The sequence below is a fragment of the Cydia amplana genome, chromosome Z (assembly GCF_948474715.1).
Source record: "Cydia amplana chromosome Z, ilCydAmpl1.1, whole genome shotgun sequence".
NCBI lineage: Eukaryota > Metazoa > Arthropoda > Insecta > Lepidoptera > Tortricidae > Cydia > Cydia amplana.
In genome coordinates this window covers 14,553,639-14,578,808 of record NC_086096.1, presented here as the reverse complement: position 1 = coordinate 14,578,808, position 25,170 = coordinate 14,553,639, and the positions used below count along the sequence as shown (strand labels likewise).

The 25,170-nt window shown below is 37.6% G+C and overlaps 2 protein-coding genes across 2 annotated transcripts in view; one reads left to right on the top strand and one right to left on the bottom strand.

Annotated features, from left to right (window-relative positions):
* Window positions 1-25,170, bottom strand: part of LOC134661164 (fibrinogen alpha chain) — a 95,906-nt gene that overhangs the window by 5,344 nt on the left and 65,392 nt on the right. The window contains exons 2-3 of the mRNA XM_063517120.1: window positions 6,114-7,235; window positions 5,713-5,917 (exon numbers count right to left, since the gene is read on the bottom strand). Coding sequence (XP_063373190.1) covers window positions 5,713-5,917; window positions 6,114-7,235 — 1,327 coding nt within the window. The remainder of the gene's footprint in view (window positions 1-5,712; window positions 5,918-6,113; window positions 7,236-25,170) is intronic.
* Window positions 17,733-22,475, top strand: LOC134660990 (dynein axonemal intermediate chain 2-like). The gene is made up of 7 exons (XM_063516879.1): window positions 17,733-17,957; window positions 18,420-18,567; window positions 18,727-19,461; window positions 19,698-19,876; window positions 21,110-21,242; window positions 21,941-22,045; window positions 22,278-22,475. The coding sequence occupies exons 1-7, from the start codon at window positions 17,764-17,766 to the stop codon at window positions 22,473-22,475; spliced, it is 1,692 nt and encodes a 563-aa protein (XP_063372949.1). The 5' UTR covers window positions 17,733-17,763.

Here is a 25,170-nt window from a genome sequence, read left to right as displayed (position 1 = left end):
GGAGTTCGCCATATACGCGTTTTGACACACTCGCTGCTCGCCCCAAATGCGGTTCGTCCTATACGCAAATAAGCCTTTTTCGTCTTTCTTTGACTAATTGGACGTTTAAATATTGTATTAGCCTTTGTTTTACAAGGCCTTCAATAAGAAAATATACGAATGGTAACCACTCTCCCCTGCCTACTCGTCTAGATACGAGTAGGCAGGGGAGTTATTGCACGGTTTGAGATGTTAAAATCAGATAATATACCTACAATCCTAAAGCAGCGTAATAATTGAAAGAAAACTCTCATTTGGGCAAAACAGTTTATTTATTTAAAAAACAACTTAAAACTTATCTTAACATCAACAAAAAAAACCTATACTTAGGACCTTGTCTTGGCTTTATAACACCAGTGATACATTATGTTTTACACTTCCTTAACCTTTAAAACACTATAAGCGTTAAGATAGAAGGAAATTAAAATCAACAAGTAACAGACTTGTTAACGAAGCATGGAATGTAGCTAAAACACATTGTTGTCTGTTTGACGATGTCATTAATATTACGTTATATAACGTCCAATTAGTCAAAGAAAGACGAAAAAGGGTTATTTGCGTATAGGACGAACCGCATTTGGGGCGAGCAGCGAGTGTGTCAAAACGCGTATATGGCGAACTCCGATTGGGACCAACTGCTACTAAGTCAATTCGCTTTTGGTCCGGATTTTAGGACAAATTGCGTATTGGACCAAACGCGAACTGGACAAACAGCGACCTGGACCAAATGCGAGCCAGACGAACGGCTAACAAATCCGTCAGCTGCTCTGCCCAATCTCGCCACGCGCGCCCCGCGCGCGCGCTGACGGGCTCGACGCGGGTCGCTTGCTCGCTCGACGACAGTTCGGAACTTGAAATGATTGTGTTATAACGTGAAGCTGTTTTTCGGGACAATTTTCACTTCATCGGGAATCGGGAACACATGCTAAAAATCGGGAGAATGCCGCCGAATCCCGACCATCTGGCAACCCTAGTGGCATCTCAGTGTTGGTCTGAGAGCAGATAATTATTCTTTTGGCTTTAGTTGCGGATTGCGCAACGCTGTTTGCAAAGATCGCGAGCTTTCCACATGACACTTACATCTTCACATGCTTAAGTTCACATAGAAAGTATTCTAAGCGTGAGTGTGATATTACCATTGTTTTAACGCCTTATGAAAGTAACTTTATACCTATAGAGGCTGTGATTAGAAAAGGCTCAGCCATACAAAATACATAATAACTATAGGTACAAAAACAAAATTATTCTTTATTTTTTCTGTCTTTCATAAGAACAAGATAAAGAGGAAAACCCCTCACCCCGTAGTGCCTCGTATTTGGGGTGAGAGGAGTTTTCATACAAAGGTGATTTTGGAAGATTGTTGGATCGATTTTTTTTATTATGCGTATTACTATAGCTCCATTTTAAATTGGAATACATTATTTTTGTAGCAGTAGCCTTAAAGTCCCTTCTCACCCCCCTCTCAAACCTTCTCTCCCCATACATAACCCACCTCTCCCCGCGAAACCTACTCACCCCGTTTTACGGTACTAACAAAGTGTATCTACTTACTGCTGACAAGGATATCACAACGTAGTTATTACTTTACTATGCCTATTCAGAAAATTATAGTAATTAAGTACGGAGGGCTGCTTTTTGTCGTTAAATAACCGAAAGAAAAGGAAAGTCGTGGCTTATTTCCATTATTGCTTGGAGCGCAGTCGTCACGATTCGACTGTTTCCTGATTATACATCTTTGGAATTTATAGAGAGCCGAGTTTATCCGAGTAAAGACAATATTTCTTATAAATGCTAAGATAACTAAAGTTTAGTTTAACTGATAAGATAACTATGGCAAAAACTTGCCGCCTCGCGGATTGTCGACTACACCCGTCAATTTTTTAGGTCTGTCGTAACTCTCATAAGCGATGTCTGAGCCTCTGAGGAGTCTGAGGTCAAACTTTTTGTTGGTACATATTTGGATTCGGGCGTACTTGTGCCTTTATGTTTTTCAAGAATAGCTTGATACAGTGTAGGTAAAAGACTTAAATATCTATAGCAATAGCATGCAAATTGCACTAGATTACATTTCCTAATAAAGTTTAACCCTACGCTTTGCGTTCAATAAGATGCTCGACTAGGCATCGCATTTGGTCGCAATGCGAAAGTGCTCAGTTATGCCACACATATTTAACTCTAATCAACACCTCTAGGGATCTAATACCTTTAAACGAGCAATTCTTGTTATCTATTAATTGCGTCGACCGCTAAACATGCGCGTGCGAATTTAACATCTTTCATCGTATTAAAACACGCAGGTGTGGAGTTTGCGTGTCATTCATGTATTGAAATTAAATAAAGAATTGAAATTTGGAATAAAAGCAAAAAATAATAAAGTTAAATTAGGTGTATAATAATAAGTAAAAGAAATAGAAAAAAATATAAGTGAAAATAAGATGCTTGACGATTTTTTTTATCGAACTTAGCCGCGCGGACAGCCGTGTCTAGACTATAGAATAGATAGTATAGATTGATAGTGTAGTATAGCTGTAGCAATGGAATACTCGTAAGTATTATTTAAGTATCTACTTACTTAACAAAGAACTATGACGTGTTTTTCATTTTGAATTGGGTTAACAATAATTTATTAAACACACACACACGAGAACTGAATAAACCTGTATTAAATAGTTGCATCACTTGCCACATAACAGCAGTTCACGTACGCTAAGAACAATAAACCCGCTGTAATCATTGGTAACTGTCGATTGGTGGGAACGGCCGGTTTTTGCAGCGCCCGCGCCGCGCACAAAGCCACGGAAAGCACTGTTTAATGCGCATGAACCAGATTTACGTAATAAGCTGAGCCCGATGCAACTTTTCTCGAGCGGAACTTATGTACCACATTTAAACATACCTTTAAAGCGAAACCTATGCAAATATAGGGTCTGGCAATTATCTGAAAGTTCGTTTGTATAAGACGTAACAGGAATATGTAAAAGTAAAATATGTACCTACTATAATTCCGAACCACGATACAGCTTCAAGTAATAGCCGAGCCATGTGCGACGTTACCTAACTAATGCACTGCATTTTTATCAGTCCAATGCGATTCAAGGATTTAAAAGTTGATTGCATGTAATAATACCCACCGTTGCGTATGTTGTACAGTTCAGAGCAGAATGTAGAGGTCGCAGGGCGGTAAGCTGCTATGCTTGATATTATAAATTGCTTTAGTACCTACTTGTGACCGTATTATAATAGCAAGTATTTAGTTCTATGAGTTGACTGATTAGATAAATATAGATACACAAGCTAGCAACGGAAATGGTAAACCCTACTTTTAAGTAGGTATTCATAATAATTTCGTACAAGATTTTATTTAAGTAGTTTACCTAGCCCGATGTCCATAATCGTGTTGCAAGTCATATAAATGTGACTTAGTTTTTGTTTTACAATTTCATGAGCTGAAATTTGGCATAGCTTCCTTGATAATACAATATTATGGTATCGTCAATCGGACCTGATGATGGAAGTCGAAAGTGGTAACTGAGCGTTTTCCAACAAAAGTGTACATTTCATTCATGTCTTCAAAATATTGACTTCTTGGGCTCATTTTACTCAGAATCATTTGTACATTCACGCCTCATACATAAAAAATGTGTCCAAAAAATTCCTTTCCAGATCGTCACATTCTTGTATGAATTTTTTTTATTTGTATGAACGTGACGCACTGGAAATAGTTATTTGTACAACAAGAGATCAAAGTTTGATATATCTTCGAGTGCTTATTTTGAGTCCCGTGCAAGCGAAAGATTCTATACTAGATTCTATTACTATTCACTCATGTTTTCTTAAGATATACCAACAATTAAATTTTCACCTCAGCAGCTCGAACAAGGGTATACTTTGCTACTTAAAAACAGTGAGCAAAATCACATTTTGCTCACTGAGTGAGCAAAATTGCACTTTGCTCACTTTATCTTACGCAGTGAGCAAAATGCGATTTTGCTCACTGTTTTTAAGTAGCAAAGTACCCTTGTTCGAGCTGCTGAGGTGAAAAAAATTTTTTCATACAAAATTTTGGGACACATTTTTTCATGTATGAGGCGTGAATGTACAAATGATTCTGAGTAAAATGAGCCCAAGAAGTCAATATTTTGAAGACATGAATGAAATGTACACTTTTATTGGAAAACGCTCAACTATAACATTTGTAACTCTGTAATAAACAAATATTTACCTAGGGCCCGTTTCTCAAAAGCTTGTAAATTGTAATATAAGTGGAGGTCCCTTTCTGACAAAAGCTGTCAAAAAGTGTCATCCGCTTGTATTACAAGTTACAAGCTTTTGAGAAACGGGCCCCTAATCGAATCTTACTGAGTTAAGGCTCGTTAGAACTTTCTTGATTTGTAGTAAGTATGATCTGCAATAAAATCCTACCCTTTTTTCCCAAATCAATCCATTTAAAAAAAAATTAGCCAGCAGATACGTCTGCGAGCGATATTCCAAATTTTATATTAAAGGAAAAAATGGAAAAAGATACGCTTCCGGCAGAACTTGAACCCGCATCCTCCACAATCCGTGTGTTGCTCTTTGAGCTACGGAAGCCTACCAGGGGGCCGATTTTTGAATTTCGACCACTCGATTTCATGTATTTCGTTAAATAATATCTCCACTGCTAGGCATTTAAATTCTACTAATAGAATTCAAATAGAGTGGTCAATACCACTAGATTCCCAATTTATATGGCTCGTATTTCAAAAATTATCATTTTGCTGTTTTCCACCGAATTTCGAGTGGCTAAATCGAGCGATCGAAATTCTAAAATCGGCCCCCTGGACCTCGCAAATCTTTCCATTACTTCCCTTATGAATCCAGTTCTTTAATCAGTATGTATGTTTGTAGATATCGCACAGCAGCGCCGACAGGACTCCCTGCTAGTGCTCGTATTGGTACACCACGGGAAGTAAAAGGTAAGTGCGTAGAGGCAGTAGGCTGAATAACATTCATTTACCGCCTTGTGCCGCGAATTGAAAGGTAACGGTTAATTAACATTTCGACGTCGCAAATAAACTAGGGTACCGTATGCAATTTACGACAAAATAACTTTTACAAATATAATTTACCTTCACATAACTAATTTTAACAACGATTGTCAATCAGCGGGAGATAAATTATAGGTCACGTGTAGGTATCTACATTGCCAGAAACGCTGCTCCAAGGCCGTAGCTAGAGTTATAATTATTTAAGATATGGTGGAAGTAGTATTTGATGATATTTGTTTCACAACCTCTTTTCTTTTACAAGTCAACAGAGGGGCACTTCTTTTAATCACTCTTTTTCTAATGTATAGCTGTAAAAGTGCATGGCCGCTTACCTGTTTGTACTATATCACTTAGCTATACTTATCTATCTATCGTTATGTAAAATATCATATTTCATACATATACCTATCACCTCACCTGACTGCTGACTGCAAAGGAAAAGTTCTTCAAAATCAAAACATTATGACCATGTTCGTGGTGACGTTATGAAGAAGGTAACGTATACGCTAGTTATGTCATTCGCTCGGCTATCACATTTTAATTGTGGTACGTTTATGATTGATTCAACGATAGAAATGCAAAACCGTACGGTATAGGTACACGAGTATAGTATGTAATTATAGGAGTTTATGTAACATCGACTCACTTTCACGTCTTTATAGTTGGCGACGATCTCCGAGGCGAAGGTGTTATTGCCAATGATGGGCTTGTTCTTGACACTCGGGAAGATAATGCCACCCTTGCGGCTGGCGGGGCGCGCGCCGGCCGCCGCGCCCGCCGCGGCCACGGCCACGCCCGCGCCCGCGCCCAGCGGCCCCGGCGCGGTGCTCGAGCTGCTTGGTGTGCTCGGGCTGCGTGCGATACAACCATTAGTCACAGTAGACGCGCGCACAGCGGACCACTAAACTCGCTAATGCGTAACAAAATCTATAAGGTCAATAGTAAACAATAAGTAAACAATCGCTTATCGCTTTGCAGATTCGCTCGCAGATACTTAAGTTTAATTTTAAGCTGTATTTAAGAGATAATTGAGAGAAAAGATGTCACCTGTTGACAACAGTAGAGGTGGGCATAGTGGTGGCGGCGACGGTGCTGGTGCTAGGCTCGGTGGCGAACTCGTCGGTGCGGAACCTGTTGGGCGCGTACTCCACGAGTCGGTCGATGGTCGGGTCCAGCAGCAGTTCTGCGGGCACGGGTCTCTGAGCCAACGTCGCTACATCATCTTCTTGTTTTTTTAACCTTTTCTCAACCATGTCCAAGTTTTCTATTATAAGATTGGTTTTTACTCGTAAATCGTTGTGAATTTGACCGATAGCCCGTTCTTGCCGTTGAGTTTGTGTCAGAAGTTCATCCGACTTAGGAACCAAATCATCGACTGAGCTTTTGGTTCCAACGACTACATCCCATACTTCGTCCATTTTTTCCGATACACTCATCATGGGAATAATTTTATTAACGAGGGTATCGATTTTACTGCCTTTTGGTGACGGAGCTGGCGTGCTGGTAGTTGTCCGATTTTTAAAGAGACTGTTAACATTAATAGAAGCTGTTTCGGGTTCCACTATGGCGGCATGCACGTCGGCCATCATGTACAAGACCTTACCTAAATTTTCAGATACAAGGTTAATATGAAATTGTAATTTACGATCGACAGTCGACATTGATGTTCTAAGCTGGTCTACTTCTTTTGTAATTTCATTAATAACCTCGGTATTCAGTCCTTTAGCAATTTCTATAACATTGAGGCTTATGGGCTTTTTTTCACTTGCTTCTGCATTGATATCGTCCACGGGCAGGAAGTTGTTGTCTATCTGGTTCTTAAGGCCAACCAATTTTGAATCAATGTCAGAAACTTTTTGATCCAGTGATTCTAGTTTCCGGTCTAACAGTTGAGCATCACTAATTCGATTGACTACCTGTCTTTTAGTGCTAGTTTCAGCGAAGCTCTTTTCGTCACCTGCAGGAATATGACTAAACAGTTTTAGGTCGAGGTTTCCAAGTTTCGAAATGATGGCGTCCGTTTTATGAATGTTATCATTTACCCTCGAATCGAGAGCTTCGACTCTTCTCATAAGATGCTCTACAGCCTTGTCTAAGTTTTCTATTCTTTGTAATTTTGTTTCCAGTGTGCTAACAATGACTTCAAATACATTGAAAATATACTGCTCCCTGAAACAAAAGAAAATGATACCGAATAAATTTATAGGTTTGGGTCAAAACAAAATGTTTCAGTTACTGTAAATATATTTTGGTAATATTATGGGTAGCATTTTGGTGGCAAGGTGAACTTATAAATCGGGACAGGTCAATTAAGTTCCATATAATTATTAACTCTAAATTAAAAATTAGTTATCCTAATTTTCCACAGACGCTACCACGAAAGTGCTAAGAAGGCGGGTCTAAATTGGCTCCTGATTGGCTCCCATAAAATATTTCCGATTTTGTTGACCCATAATATTGTAATCATTATTGTTAGTCATACTGTCAAAAATCATAATACAAAGAAAAATAATTTCAGCGTCATAAATTTTTTGTCACAAGTACAGCAAAGAGTAAAGTAAGTATAAGTACAGTCAAAGATTTTAATTTCGGACTCATTTTTTACCTCGTCACAGTGACAATGGGTACATACGGGGCTGTGTACTGTACGAGTATGTATAGACGGGAAGTAATCATCACAGGCTAACGACAAGCATGACAGGCATGACTGACCGCTCCAACCTACAAAACTAACTGTAGACTGTGGGTAATCCTTGCTTGTTAAATATTAATTAATGTTAGTTACGTTATTGGGTTTAATTTAATAATTTTGTCTGTACAGTCTATCCAGGCAGAAATACTACCTACCTACACTAAAAGTGTAGATAAAAAGTTTAGTAATTTCGATTGTACCTACTTGAGACATTTCCTAATTCAGTTATTGCTATAAGTAAGATGGCAAGTACAGGCGAATTAGTGAAATTGGCACCATTGTCCGGTACCTTCACCATTTCTTATCGTTTCGCAACGGTAGAATAGAAACCTCAAATACGAGGTAGGTACGCGTAATAAGTATACGTATATGTACGTGCTTGTTTCGTTTATTACTTGTTTGTACCTACCTACAATATCGAAGCAGCCAGTCATATGAGTTACGAGGCGAGAGGCGAGGATGCTTTATTTCGGATTTAGTATGGATTTTAGTATTTTTAATGTAATGGTGGATTTGTTCCCACTTTGTGTATGTAAAATTTGTATCTTTGACTGATTGCCCATGAACTCAAAATATAGTGTTAGGTGATTTTAATTTAAAAACTTTGGCCAAGAGCATGTCGGGCCATGCACAGTGTAGGGTTCCGTAGTTATCATTCTGTCAGAATAGACCAGACGCGTGAGTTCTTAGTTAGTATTATTTATGTACATTACATGCATAAGGGAGTACCTTTGCAGCGCTTTGTACAGTGAGCAGCAGAAGTTGCTAAGCGGGCGAGGTGTTCAAAATTACCTTGACGCGCTCTTATTCTCTTAACAATAAATTCGCGTCAAGATCATTTTGAACATCTCGCCCGCTTAGCAACTATTGCTGCTGAATGTACCTACTTGCGTCTTTTTACTAAGAATAGAATTTTTGCAAAAACTCAAAAATGGCTGGACCCTTAATGTTCGCTATAGTTTTCATTGAAGTATTAAACTTTTGATTTACGATTTTTCCATATTTTTGGGCCCATGGTTTAAAAGTTAGGGAGGGCCGCACATACATGACAATAAATGATTACTTACTTATGTACTTACTTACATTTTTTTTCTTTCGGAGCGATTATTTCCGCAAATATATTTACTTTATCAAAAAATGGTTATGTGATACCCTTATTCCAAACCATTGGACGAAAGCGAAAAAAAAACAAATAGAAAACACTTTGTATGGTACCAACACCAACCCTATTAAAAAAATCTGTCGCCATGCAAGATCTATGTATCCATGCGAAATTTCTGCTTTCTAGCACTAACGAGCACGATCAGTCGATCACTGAGCAAAGCCACGGACGGCCGGACAGACGGACATGGTTCCTAGTTGACTACGGAACCCTAAAAACATCTAATTGTACTAAGGATTTACTCGTATGTATTAATTTTATAGTGTCACAAGTGTTAAGCGAGGTTTAGTTAGACTAGCGAGACTTTAGACTTGCATGCATGTTTCATTACATTGCGGTATCTGATCAAACTTTTGAATGCAGTTTACTTTAGTAGTCGGTGATGTAACGTAAATTGCATGCATGTTCTTCCTAGGCTACGCCTCGCTTAAGTACCGGTACTTTACTTAAATATTCATACTTACGTAGGTAGCAAATGGCTAGGTATTACTTTTTTGTTCCGTACCGTTTATTACAAAATACATCTTAGAATAGAAACGCGTAATGCGATAATCACATATTTCTCCCTATGTACTTACTTAAAATCAAATATCCACTTTAATGTTAAATTATTGACGACAGACATATTATTGCATATATAATATAACCTGTTATTGAATAAAATTGGCCGCTAAAAATCACACAAAACGTTCCTAAATTGGGAGGAATTATAATTTAATGAGTTTAATGACAGAAAGTACGGCAATTATGTTGTTAAGGGAAACTATCGTTTTATTTACATAACCGTGCGCTATGAGCTTTTTAAACGTGAATGTTGTATGTTATTTTCTAAAATTAAATATAATGACCATTATATTTATTACAGTAGAGTTACGTATATCAAACAAAAGAAATTGCATTGAAGAATCAAAGTAAACCCATATCATGTGTTACGCAATGTATTGTCCTAAACTTATGTACCTACTTAATTAGGTATTTTTAACTGATTTCAAAAAAAGGAGGAGTTTATCAATTCGACCGTATTTTTTGAAGTGAAAACTTTTTTAGCGGCGGCGCTGGGCACTTTTTGAGGTGGGGAAAAAATGATAAACTCGAGACAGCGTAAGGCGATCACGTGACCGTAAGCCCCGTAAGGTGGCCACTTATAATTTAAATGGCATTTAAATCAATAAAGAAAAACTCAATGTTATTTGACATTTATGTTGCGGACTCCTTTTCAAGACTCTTTACCTATGTTCAAATTATTTGACTTAGGTATTTGACGTTGTCATTATGTAAATAAAGATGTCAATGAAAAAGTGTGATCTTATTTGAGAATGATAATAATATATAATAAATAAATAGAATACCTCCGCTAAACGTATGTATCGTGTTACCGGGCGTCGGTAACATAGTGAGGTGAGTTTTCACTTCTATCGGCACTCCCGGAGTGCAACCGTTGTTGCTGGTTTTTGTATGTATTGTAAGTTGTAAAGGAATGTGGTTGACAATGTGTCACTATATTTTTGTAATAATAGCGATAGCGACCATCCCCGGCTTCGCTCGGGTTACACAAAACTGTAGCTACACCTTAACCTTCCCCAAGAATTATATGCCGTATGAAACTTTGAAAGTTTTCTTTTGAAGTGAAAAATTCTTTAGTGGCGTTGCGCACTTTATGAGGTGGGAAAAAAACGATAAACTCGAGACAGCGTAAGGCGATCACGTGACCGTAAGGTTTAGATGGCCACTCATTTTTTATTTAGATGGCATTTATATCAATAAAGAAAAACTCAATGACATAATTCAATAAAGCTACATCTTGATGAAATCGCTAATAAAAGTGAACTCTAGTACCTATAGTACTGGTGAATAAAACTCAAAATATCATGACCATATATATTTAGATGCGAGGTCTGCAAGGTAACTTTACAATTTCTATTCGAATTTTAAACAATTAACGCTACAAATTTGAATTTCGAATTTTAAACAAGCTCACTGACCAGTAATTTCGGAACTAAAGTTTTTTAATAGAGACTTTGCGGAAAGAGAAGAGTCGTGGAATGTATGGGGCCCGATACATTCCATGACTCTTCTCTTTCCGAACAGACTCTAGAAAGGAGGATGGGTCAATTATATAGTGCTGCAGACATTTTGGACTAGTCATTGAGTTTTCACTTTGTTGGCACTCCCGGAGTGCAACCCGTTGTTTTTTTTTTGCTTGTAATTGGTCGGACTGTCGTACACTAATATTTTATTTTTTCACATATTTATTATATATTTACTATTATTTTCTGTTAAAAAAGTTATATTTTATTAAACCCTAATGGTCTAGGCTAACATGAATAAACACAATGACATTGACAGCTGACAGCGCGGGAACCGTTCAGCTTAGGAGTTGCGTTCATAAATCAGATACATATTTTTAATTTTGGCTCTACCTCTCTGTAACATTCATGGAATAGGCTACATGATAAGCGCGTACTACATAGTTCATATATAATTGAAGAAGTTTGTGCAGCGTAATAATAATCATAAATATGTGACTCGTACTTTTATTAGGCCCCGCACGTTGAAATTATATTCGAATGTAGTAAAGCAAATTAAAGGTATCTTGAAGAATGTCATTTTGTCTCATTATTAAGCGGCGAAGTACATATGTATAACTGTATTAATTAAAAAGAGATGAGTAGTAGGTACTGTTGCACCACTCCTGTGCTGCTTGGATGAAAATAACATTAAATTTGAAGTTACATCACAACTGCTAACGAACAAAATATTCACCATAGAATTCACTACAGTAGTTGCAATTGAAATATGTTGATAGGACTATTTATTTTAATTCCAAAAATATATAAAAGTAACCTAAAATTAATATTACCTACAAAACTACAACTAATACCTAAAAACCGGCCAAGTGCGAGTCGGACTCGCGTTCCAAGGGTTCCGTACATTAAGTCCGACTCACGCTTGACTGCACATTTATAATAGGTTTTCCTGTCATTTATAGGTAAAAAACTATTTTGTGTAAGTTTTCAAAATGTTAGACCCAGTAGTTTCGGAGATAAGGGGGTCATATGGTCATATTTTGCCTATTTTCTTGAATAACTGCTAAACTAACTATTTATCCTAAAATTATAAAAAAAAATATTTGAGATTGTTACAATGAGCTCTTTGGCCTCCATGTTTAAAATTCATTTATTTACGTTACACGTCCATCTTTGGGTTACAAACTTACATAATTATGTGTGCCTAATTTCAACTTAATTGGTCCAGTAGTTTCGGCAAAAATAGGCTGTGACAGACGGACAGACAGACAGACGAGTGATCCTATTAGGGTTCCGTTTTTTCCTTTTAAGGTACGGAACCCTAAAAATAAATAAAATATAATATGGGTGACCTAGCCCAATGGGTATTGTATGTATACAGGATGGATTTTCTTTTTGGGTCAGTGAGGGCACTGGGCAGCTATCAGATCCCGTACAGCTAGGCGAAATTGGTCTTAGAAGACGTTCCCTCGATTTCAAATTGATGGAGATTGCTGGTTACAGATTTTGGAAAAAACATACAGGGTGTGAGAAAAAGGTCATTTTTGACAAACTTTTTTTTGATGCCAATCGATCCCATTCCTATTGAAGAAAAATTTTCCGGCTAGAAAAGCCACTAATCGAGGAAAACTTTCCCCATACAATTTGTATGAAAATGAAAACTTTTGTTTTTCACATGCTAAGATAAAAAGATAAAAAGATAAAAGATAGTTTATTCAAGTAGGCATAATTACAATGCGCTTATGAACGTCAAATAAAGCTAGGTAGACCGGCTCCAACCCTACACCTCTGCCCCGAGAAGATTTAAATGCTATTTTTGTATGTCAATCGATTCCATTCCTATCCAGTATCAATAGTTTATTTGGGGTCAACTTACGGTAATGCACTAAAAAGCCGCAAATTAAAGAAAACTTTTTCCATTGGCTTTTCTAGTCGGAAATTTTTTTTTGCTTCCATACAAGCTTTTGATCCTCAACAGGAATGGGATCGATTGGCATCAAAAAAAAAAGTTTGTTAAAAATGACCTTTTTCTCGCATCGTGTATGTTTTTTCCAAAATCTGTAAAAACCAATCTTCATTAATTTGAAATCGAGGGAAGGTCTTCTAAGACCGTTTTCTCGTAGCAGCACGGGATCTGGTAGCTGCCCTCACTGACCCAAAAAGAAAATCCACCCTGTATATTTAGCCTAGATCACAACAGGTCCGAACCCTGCGGAAGGGTTGCCATAAGGCTGGCTGCGTTCCCCCTTTGGATGGCTATGCCGATCCGTTGGGCATGGAACGAGCCAGCACTACGGTCCCCGGTAGGGTTGCCAACCGTACTATACAGGGTGTCCCAAGAAGTAGTGATATACTGAAGCTGGGAGGTAGAGGACCTAGAGGGCTATCTGAATCACCCCCATGTATGTTCCGCGATTTTTCGTATTTTCGGAGTTATGATTTTTTTTAAATTTTTCACCTATCGCCGGTACGATGAGATTTTTATTTATGGTGACGTGAATTATTGCGGTAGATGCTTGATTTTTTTTGTGTGCTAAGCTGATAGATAGGCCAATTCAGTATGGTAACATTTACTATCGTTAGATCTTTGAATGGAATTAAAAAAAAAATTAATGCCAAGAAAGATAAAATTACCCAGTATGTTCACAACTTCAAGGGCGCTTAGAAAAATAAAACATACACACACCACGAGGTACAGCGAACGGCGGGAGAGGAAATATTGGTGCGTTGCGTAGTACCTAATCAATTACAAAAATACATATATTGATTTAAACTAACACGATTCTCAGGCCATAAATAAAGCCTAGAATCCTTATAATATAGTATTGTACTATATTTTGGTTCTCTGTACTATATACTTTTGGAAAAATATATAGTACGCTAAAATACTATATTTCCGATTAAACGAATTTTACACTTATGTTTAGAATTTTATCTAAAAGTACTATTTTTTTTAAATGTACTATATTTTTGATGCCTTATTTTGGAAAATACTATATTCCACCAAAAAATTGTTGGCAACCCCGGCGACCTCGATGATTTTTCTGGAGAGCTGCCGAATTATTTTGTGAGCGCATGGACTGTACCTATAAAATTATGCGTCGCGCAAATTTTGATGGCACCAGGGCACCAATGATAACTTGATAAGTTATTCCGTGGCACCAACAATTTGATCAACCGGAGAAGGCGCGCACGCGCACGGTCTCGTTATTATGCAAGCGCCTCGTAAATTCACACCTGTAGGTAAACTGGCCCGGTTGGCTGTTTTGTAAAAACAGCTAACTTCAACGATTTGTTTTTTCTAAGTTAATATTTCTTATTGAATGTTGATAATCAGTAATTTACTAAAATGATTAGTCTGGTATTACGATCGATAAAGATCGCCACGAAACTGATTTACCTACAACTAATATCCCACTCGGAAAATTAAAAATCTAGCTTTCTTATCTGAAAGAGCGATGACACTATAACTGGCTGACAATCGAACTAATTTCCTGTTATAGTAGACCTAACTTATATAAAGACAGGTGAATTTAGTAACCTATACGTATCATTAAGGTTATCGAATCTAGATTCTATAATATAATATTTAAAACCTTCGCGTTTTGAACACATATTTATAGACGGGTCTAACGCGAAATTTATTCAATTACCTTTATATTACCTATTTACCGACGTTTCGACACAGGTTTCACACACACAGACACAGGGTTTATAGATTCTATAAGTAGCTAAAGTCAGGGTATGTACGAATTGTATGAGTATCTATTGGTTCAGTTATTTGTGAGAGGTAAGATATACTTACTTTACTCTTTGGGTAAGATTATCTTGTGCTCTCTCGGCCTATTGTTGTTATAAAATTATTGGGACTTGGGATTCTTAATATACGTCTATAATTTTCATCATTAGAGCACCCATCTATCATGTTTCACCCAGGTACTGTGTTTTTTGCAACGACGGAGGCGAGACATGGATGGATATGCATCCATCCATGTCTCGCCTCTTTCATACGCAAGGGCAGGGTATTTAGCTGCACTACCTGTAGTGACGTACTTATTAGCAGTTAAAATGAAATAAAATTGTGTCCTAAGAAGTTAAATGACCGTCGCATAGGCCTGGGTGAAATACTTCGACATACGTATGGTCTTATACCTATTACTCCTGCGTTTCTATAGCCGCAGGATATTTATGGTCAAACAAATTTGATACCGTACCTACCTAAGGTATTATTTGATCAAATACTTTTATTTTATGCTAACCAAAATGGTAATTTAGGTAACCTAGTTAAGTAATTATTTATTTTTTCTACCGACATAGCCCAACTAGGTAAGTAGCGTTGAAGTCTTGGACGATACAACTAAACGGAGTAGCCATTAACAGGCTTTCCCCTCTGTCGAAAATAGGCGGCCAACGGTCATACACAATGTATTTTTGACGTTCCCCTCCCCCGCAAAAATCGGCAGACTGTTTTGTACAGAAAATTACAGACATGGCGTCTCCGTTTGATTATATCCTCCAAGGTTGAAGTGGTTCCCAAAGCCATCAGCATCGGTTCGGTATTCGTTGGCTAAGTATTCGAATGTGGTTCAGGGTCTCATTGTATTGTATAGCGAGCAGACTACGATTGCGAGCTATCGGCCCGCGCAATGCTTTGTTATGCAGTATTTACTAAAGCACCAAGTATTGTTAGAGGAATATTCGCACCGGTTAAGCTTTAATTGAACACTACTTTTTATATAATTTTCATTAAACTATTGGGTAAGATAGTTTAGATAGAGCTTCCTTAACAGTCTAATTCTAACTACATACCTAATACTACATAATAAAGTCTCATTTACATAAGAAACTTGTAAGGATAAAAATTGTGCCCAAGAATTATGCCTTAATAAAGGCAAAGTAATGTTTCATTGCAAATTACACAAATTATTAAAGTATTAGTGATTTATATGGGCAAGACAGTTAGGTTGATCAAAATGGAATAAGCATGTTATTCTGTTAATGTTCGTTCTATAATGTAAATGGTTCGCACAATTTTTGTACCCAGGCCTCGTAATTGTTGTTTAATTGGTAGTATCTAGTCTGTTGCGGCGCGCCGATTGGGAACCGAGGTTGCGGCGCGGCTGCGAGCGGAGCCAGCTCGCGCCGGTGCCGCACGCAGCTCGCGGCGGCGGCACCCCCCCGCCACACGTCATTACGGCGATAATGTCTCTGAATTAGTTTAATGTTCCCCTCCAACGATAATGAGTTAAAATTTTGCCCACGCGGTCGTTAAAGTGACGTGAATCGCCGATTATTATTGCACAATAAATTATAGCTGCAATGAGTTCTGCAAGAAAAGGCAAACTAATTATAATCAGGTTTCTGTATCAAAATTGGCTAAATGGTTTAAGCCCGCGGCGAGATCACAGGTTATAATATAATATACGTATTATATACCTGATTCGTCATACACTTTACGTACTCGTAAGAGAAAAGTTTTATGGTCAAGAGGCATAGGTATTAAAAAAAATACCTACGTAATACGTTTACTGTTTTAGGTACCTACATAGTTACATACATACCTAAGTAGTTTACCAACCAACAACTGGCCTATTCTAAATAACTTTTTTAACTTCATAACTTTGGCTTGTATTGAGTTTATAAATTAAGTAGTTACTAATTATTATAGTCAGTCAATTAGGAGACATTAGAGACACGACGGAACGGAGATGGGATAGGTATGCGTTTAGTGAGAGAGGATGATACGAGTAAAATATGTGTACAATTATTTATTTATATATTTATTGTTTTGTACCTAGGTAAGGAATATCAGGTTATTGAACGAGGATACGAGTATACCTATGCATATACAATTTCATATTTATCTTTATCTTTTGCGTAAGAGAGATCTCGCAGTATGGCGACTTTAAACATTATTGGGTTAATGTTCAAATTAGTGAAACCGTCCCAACCAGTTACGACACAGTAAAATGTTTCAATTACATACTTGTAATTTCTTACAACGTTATATTATAGAAAAGGCATAGGTACTAACCCTTGCAAAGATTAATATAAGATCTGAATACAAAAATTCGCTCCGCGCATTGTCGTTATGGTCGTTCTTATTTACGAGCTTAAATAATAGTTGGCGCACCTCACTCGGTATAGTCATAAATTCATAATTAATATTATTTAAATTAAACCCCTTACATAAACCGCGAACAATATGAATGAACGACAACGACAACTGTCTTTTTTTTTGTAAATCATCATTGGTCATATATACTTGGTCAACCAGATCTTAACAGGAGAAAAAGGCGGCAAATTTGAAAAATGTAGGCGCGAAGGGATATCGTCCCATACAAAATTTGAATTTCACGCCTTTTTTACTGTCAAGATTTGGTTGACCAGCTATAAGGAAATATCTGTAAACAATATTTGGCTAACCAGACTTTTCTATGTTTTTTTTTTATGATGTAGGAGGCAACACCAGAGGGGTTGTAAGTGGTTAGATAACGTGGTTAACCATTGGTTAACGGTTAACAGTCTAAACCATAGACATAATATTTTTATAGATGAAGTCTAAGCATATATATATTATACTACTCTTTGAGTCTAAGCCATCTGTCACGAGGCAAGGCAAGTAAAAAGTGCTAAGCTTGTCAAAAACTCCAGCAATTGTTTTAGACATATTTCAGATAACGTCGATTTCGTGCATGTTTCCTTCCCATATTACTAGTTTTTAGTTGTTACATAGTTTTATTGTCTAGTAATTAATATTTTAAATATAGTATTTAATTTTATTTGTTCTAGAAAAGGCCTACGAATCATTGTATAATGGAAACTTTCTCGTATATAAAGAAGCGACGAGATTTCGGAAAACAGCCCATGTTCTGTGAACAGGGTCCAGAGTTGTGCGACTCCATTCTGCCTAACCCCGTGGAACAGAAACTTTTTATACTGCGGAACCCAGTACACCAGGCCACCCAGAACACTCCGAACTTCTCCCAACATGAAATCAACACAAAGCGGTAGATAAACAAAAACTTGTCAGTTACAGTAGGACCCGTGGGTATCAGAAACCAGAGCGATTTCCGGAGCAGAGTGTCTGTTACCTCGTGTGTCATATTTTGAGCCCCGAACAAGAAGATACAATACTTTTTATCCCAATTTCATCCCCTAAATGAGGAAAATGGGGCTGAACCTATATATATTTAGATGCCTTCAATGACTTCGACGTGAATAAAGTCAAATATTTGTGGTACCTATCAGAAACGAATGTCCCTTCAAATCGTTTTGCTTCAAAAACTTCTTATCTGTTTATATGTGGCTTTCCTTAGCGAAGGGTCCTTATGCATATGGAGCATAAGAGTCTTTTAGGCATGGAACGCCACATATATTTTCTAACAATTATGAATTATGAATACACGACCATAGATACCTCTTTGGCAAACTATTACTGACGTGTGTCTAAAAATATACCTATTTTGTAGAGCTAAGTACACTACGACGGGTATCAACCACTCCGAAGGTGGCTGGCCCAAGGATGTCAATATACTCGACCCCGAAGCCACGCAACGTTACCGCCGAAAGATCGAAAAGGAAGATGAATATATCAGTTGCGTCAATGCTTGCTGCCCCGTAAGCTTCTTCAATACTCGTGATTTTAAGTGTCTGTACCTAAACAATAATTTCGATCTACTGATTGAAATAAATGATACCTACGTGCACTAGCGAAACACAAAATTTAGTTTTTATTTTCAATGCTCTTATTTTATGGTTACCTAATAAATTGTACAGGGTATCGAACACTACGCACTGCAAAATAATGCCATCGATATGTACAAAATATATTACTCGGACATGGCTAGTTTGCCGCCCGTAGAGAAGATGATGATGCGCACTGTCAACGTGTACCGCGATCCTCTGCAAGGCCGCCCCGTCTCCTCCATCTGCTGGCAGCCCGACGGTCAAATGCGATTTGCTGTAACTTACGTGGATATGAATTTCTACCGTAATCCACAAGGCAGCACCTTCGGATTCGTATGGGACGTGGAGACTCCCGCGGAGCCATTTATGAATTTAATGCCTCCAGCCATATTACTGGATTTACAATTTAATCCAAAGGATAGCACTATGTTGGCGGGAGGACTAGTTACCGGTCAGGTAGTGGTGTTTGACATACGGCGCGGGAGCCAAGCGGTGTCGGTGTGCCCGCCGCACGTGGCGCACCGTGACATGGTGCGTAATGTGCTCTTCATAAACAGCAAGTCGGGACTTGAATTCTTTTCGGGCGGACCCGATGGTGTGTGTAAATGGTGGGACGCGCGAAATATGTCAGAGCCCACTGAAGAAATGATTATTGATATCGCCAAATACTCGTTTGATGTTCCTAACATGGCAACTGCTTACGGTATTAGCACGATGGAGTACGAATTCACTATCCCTACGCGATTCATGGTGGGAACAGACAACGGTTTCGTCGTTAACGGCAACCGGAAAGGAAAAACTCAACTGGATAAATTCCCAATCCTGGTGAGATATATTGTCAATTTGTCACAATTAAACGAAAGCTCAGTACTTGAACTGATTGTTTAGAAAGTTTAACAGATCTCTATGAGGCGAAAGCTGCCGGCACCTGGTCCATCTACCGGTAATCAGTTCGTCGGCACTTATTACGAGTACCTATCATGAAATTTAAATAGCTTATGTTGTCATCATTACATACAACATTTTACACTTGAAAATTTTAGATCATAATGTGCTTACAGTACCCAGCACATAGTGGCTCGGTGCGGTCATTGGAGCGCAATCCGTATTTCCTGAAGAACTTCTTGTCCGTGGGAGACTGGAGGCTGCAAGTGTGGAGCGAGGATTGCCATGACTCACCCGTGCTGTCGACGGCTCCGACGCGCCACAAAATTACTTGCGCCACGTGGAGTCCCACGAGGTTCGTTTACTTATTGTACAATGGTTTACTAATGAATGGGCCAAAATTTTTTCCCAAAGTCTCACATCCCAAACTATTTTGCACAAATTATCATTTGCAAAAATAATATTTGGCAAAACCAGTTATCGCAATTTTACAGTTAGCCAAACTCTGTTTTGGCAAGTTATTGTTTAACAAAAAATTACTTGGTCCAGCTTCATTTTACCAAGTATTATTTAGTCAAATGTATCGTTAGGCATAACATTTCCCAAAATAATGCATGGCATACTATTTACATCCAAATGGAGAGAGCCTGCAGTATTTTTATTTGGCTAGTATTTAACTGATCACTAGCTATAGTAAAATGTAACGTCAAAAAAAAACATGTTTACTGCCAAGAATAGTAAACTCCATTTTAATGTGAAATGACAATCAAATTAGTTAGGTACCTACATCTTGCTATCCTATTAAAGGAAATGACACCAAACTAATAATTGTTAACACAAAAATAGTAAATGACGACCAAAGTTTTAGCCACATTTTAATTTAAAATGTCATGCAAATATATAACATCTCGTTATCCTATTAAATGCATTAATCCACTTCGTGACCTTTTTCTAGTACCGTAAAATGTCCCAACCATAGTCCAATTCTGCAACGTATGCAACTATGGTCCACAAGTTCAAAATTAAGTATCAATACCAATGTTCCTTTTGGTTTACTCCGAGTTTTTTCTTCCATTTATAAACATACCTTGCCTTAGAACTACAAAAAATACAGTAAAAGACACAACTGAACGAAAAAATGACAATATTAGACCATAGTTGGGAGCCTTGGACTATAGTTGGGAGGTTTTACGGTACCTACGGTACCATTTCGTTTCTGTAAGGGTCGCAGTTCTAACCTAACCCACTTTTCTGATAGGGATTCATTTTGTGAGGATCACAGTTCAAACCTTAACCCACCCACCTAAATTACGTAGACTTTAACCTATACACAACAGTAACACAAATTTAAATAGAGATGCCTATTTGTCAAATTTGCGAAGTGACATTGTTCGCTAACAACGTTTTGGTCTTATTAAAATTTAACAAAGTAAAATGATGCCAAATGATAATTTGACCAAACAAATAAAATGCGAAGTGTAAATTTGCTAAAGATTCATTTGGAAAATGAAACTACTGCGATAAGTTTGTTGGGAAGTGATATTTGGCGAAAGGTATTTGGCCCAAACGGAAGTACACCAACCGGCAGGTGTTCCATGCTGCTGTGCACGGGCGCGGATGGTGTGATCTCGGTGTGGGACTTCCTGCGCAGCCAGTGCAAGCCCATCCTTACGATGTATTTGGGCGATGACCCCCTCGTCAAAGTCAGGATTCACGAGCAGGTAGGTATACCTACATTTTACCTGCTTGAATATTAATAGTGATGAAATTTGGATCCTTCCAAATTATTCGAGTACAAAACCCTCTATAGACAGCGATAGTATATACCTACTGAGGATTTACACGTGTACTTAAATCCTAAGCAAAACGTTGGCAAACCAATTAGGTTATCTAGCTAGGCACGAACCTTTCCTAAAAGATCGAATTTCTGCTTTTGTTTCATTGCTAACTCAATTTCATAATGGCATTTGTATAATATTTGTCCCAAATTTCAAAACAACTTATTCCCAAAATGTAAAAATGTTTCATTCTTAAAATTGCCGAATGTCATAATGACTCATGGGCTCATTTAGACGAGGCGAGAACTCGCATGCGAGTTTCATTACATTGGGGGTTTTGATCGGTCAGTTGAATTGGACGTAACCAACAGTCCGCAATGTATAGCTGGTCAACGAAATCTTGTCAGTAAAAAAAGGCGCGAAATTCAAATTTTGTATGGGACGATATCCCTTCGCGCCTACATTTTTCAAATTTGCCGCCTTTTTCTACTGTCGAGGTCTGGTTGACCAAGTATAATTAAAATCGCATGTGAGTTCGCGCGCCGTCTAATGTTTCTAGTTTAAGGGCTTAAATCAAATTACCTAGCCGGATTTGCCAGTGCCAATAATAACAAAATCATTAAGAATTCAAATTTTTACAGGGTTCGCTAGCAGCTGTTGGTACTCAAAAAGGCTCTATTTTTATGTTGGAACTGTCACCATCCATGACTACATCTGACAAAAATGACAAGAATCTCATGTTGGCGGTAAGTTACATTCAACGTGTTTCTGTTTATTTATTTGACTGAAAATACAATATTTCGGGATCTACTACCACTTAGGTATTACAATCAGCAGTGTTGTGTTTTAAGTACATACCTAGATGAAATGTTCAAGAGCGTTTACTCCTTTAACAATATTATAAAAGTATGTGTAATCATTAGGAAGGTTACATTTCAGCTTCCTAGCAAGAGTATAAATTTGGTTAAATGCATTTAGATATTTGAACGCGAGACAAAACGAGAAAAAATCCTTGAAGCCCGGCTTCGTGAAATCCGTTTGAAGCAGCGGCAGGCGGAGGAAGGCAGCCCCCGGCACAGCTTAGGCCTCGACGACCCCTCGATTGGGGACCGCGATTTGGCCGAGGCCACTCAAGACTATTTAAATATTGTCAAGAAAGAACTCGCTGCCATGTAGGAGGCCTGCGAGTAGCACAACCAGATACCTACACTGTACTTAGTGATTTCTATGGCCAACTTATAATATAGATTCAGACGAATGAATTAGATTATGTAAACAAAACACATGTTTAGGGGGCGTCCTTACGTGAGGGCGTCAGTGGTGGGAGAAGGATGTCAAGACGAATCTCACTAAATCTCACGTGGGTCTCAAACCCCCTCTGATTTCACGTATCGCAAATATCACATATTTCTTTTCAGACAATATTGATATAGGTACCTACTAAACATTCGGTCCCAGTCGTCTTTACTACTCTTAGTAAAAATAATAAAGCAAGTTAGGTTTTGTTTAATAAATCAAACGTAATTATTTATCTCAAATTACAAAATTTGGAAGATCACGTGAGATCAAGGGGGCGTGGGAGGGGTCAAATCTCACCGGGGGGAGGGGGTCAAATAATCGTCAAAAACCCCTCGCGTAATTAATGGACGTTCCCTTATCGATTGCTATAGGTTATTACTTATTATACATATATTCACTTCATTGAACCCAATTAAGCGGCGCTCTTATTTGGTCAATACCATTTTAAAAGTAGCCAGGTTCACAGTCAGTTTCCGTTGTAAGTAGATATCTATTAAGTACACTGCCACTATCGTTGTTTCTACTGCGTTATTTCAGACAATTAAATCATCATCATCAAGTGCGTGAAATGTACGCATATAACATGTTTTGATTGACAACACCAGCTAGCCTTCCGACTGGCCTATATTAAGTGTATTTCAACGATCGAATCTCGACATTTTACCTGCCATCACATCATCAGGAGTAAAATTTAAATGAAAATATTTTTTACTTACATGAAATACCAAATAAGACTGAATGAATCCAAAATCACACAAAGATTTTATACACATATACATATCCAAATTTGCGATAAAAGGTGTATTGTATTCATAGATCCTTGTATGTTGTCCAGGTGATTGAAAACCTCATTCACGTAAATCGGCCTCATTTGCATATAACATAGTTGTGTTAGATAAAACTCATTATAATTTTTAGTTATATGGTAATCCGTCGTGTAATTACAAAGACGTGTAGGCGTATAGTAAAATGGTGACAATGAAAATTATTATTTCCTTACACTGTTTCCTTACTTACCTAATTTTGTTCTTTAATATCAAAACTTAAGTCCTCGTATAAAAATGGTTGTATGGTCTCATGGTTATACAGCTAGTACAGTAAATATTAATAAGTATTTATTAGTTAGGTACTTACTGTAGGTATAGGTATGGTTACTGTACGAGCAAGATTTCCGCTGCACGTATTAAATTAGTATTTTAATTTTAGTTTCGTTTTGAGTATTTAAATTTAATATTTGGCATGCAATTTTAATGTACATAACATTTTTATTTATTTATTTATAAGCAGTATGCATTGGAAACGGCATTCAGAATAAATAAGCTGTTACTGATTTAAATTATACAATATATCTCTCAGAGGATCTTCAATCACTACTAAATAATACTAAAAGTAGTTCGTTGTCTTCAAATAACTTACATCGCAGAGTACATCTAAACTTTGACAAACACCAACAAATACAGGATGTTTGTAACAATTTGGACAGTTGGTAGTCCATGCCAGTTTAAGAAAACGCTATGTTATTCGAGAAAGACGGAAGACATAATATATAGGTATACGAAAGCGCGCTGTCGTTGTGTGCTTAGGTTCCATTTTTATCGCCTGTCACTATGCCCATGCCCGTCACTTTCGCACTTACATACTTGCTAGAACGTGACAAGCATGGTGACAAAGCGATAAAAATGCGATCGTGCTACCGTCGCAGATAACGCCAACCGATCCAGATTGGGTAAATACGATACTGTAAGCTGAATATTCAAGGAATATATCTGTAGGTACAGTTCGCGTTAAAATTATCTCATATCATTTATTTGTTTTACGTACCTATTTAAACATATATCTGTTGAATCGTAGATACATTTGAAGCATAATTTGATGCCCTACTTTCGATACTGACTTTACGAAGTGATATTTCAGTTTTCATGTCCATAGGTACCATTCTACATACATTTCGTCAAATCTTAACGTACATGTTGACTGCCTGTAAATTACAAGACCCGGCGATGAGGTTGCTCTAAATTATTCAAATTTCGTTACAACCGTGTGTTAATTGCTCCGCGTTGCCAAATAGAACAACACATTTTTTTTCGAAATCCAAATACTTTTCTTTACTTGGGATTGGCAACAATTGGTAGCCACACCTCGTGAATTCTAAGTATAAAATTATAAGATTACATTGATTTAATGATTACAAATGTATGATTCTACTTTAGCCAATTTAACGGCTATTGTGCAATGTATTAAATAATGTAGGAGTAGAGCGAGACTGCCGCTCAGTAATTTGTTGTAACTGTAAATGGCTAGGAAATGAACGGTGCATGTGGGAAACGTTGTAGGTCTGCAATTATAAAATTGTGTAGTTTTAGATTTAAGGCGTTTCTATTAATGGATGTAGCAGCCTACTACAAAGACCAATAAAAATTGATTAAGTAATATGTACTATTAAACTATTATACTTACATGTGTTTTTACATTTATTGGCTAAAAAAGTTAATAATTACTTTTATAAGTACCGCCCCTTATCAGTGTGGCTACCACCAGTTTGGCACTGACATACACGCTATCGAGAAAGTAA

Coding starts and splice junctions, on each gene's coding strand:
- LOC134660990 (XM_063516879.1), top strand. CDS start 17,764: ATGGAAACTTTCTCGTATATAAAGAAGCGACGAGATTTCGGAAAACAG. Junction 17,958..18,419: donor CATGAAATCAACACAAAGCG/GTAGATAAACAA, acceptor CCTATTTTGTAG/AGCTAAGTACACTACGACGG. Junction 22,046..22,277: donor ACAAGAATCTCATGTTGGCG/GTAAGTTACATT, acceptor AAATGCATTTAG/ATATTTGAACGCGAGACAAA.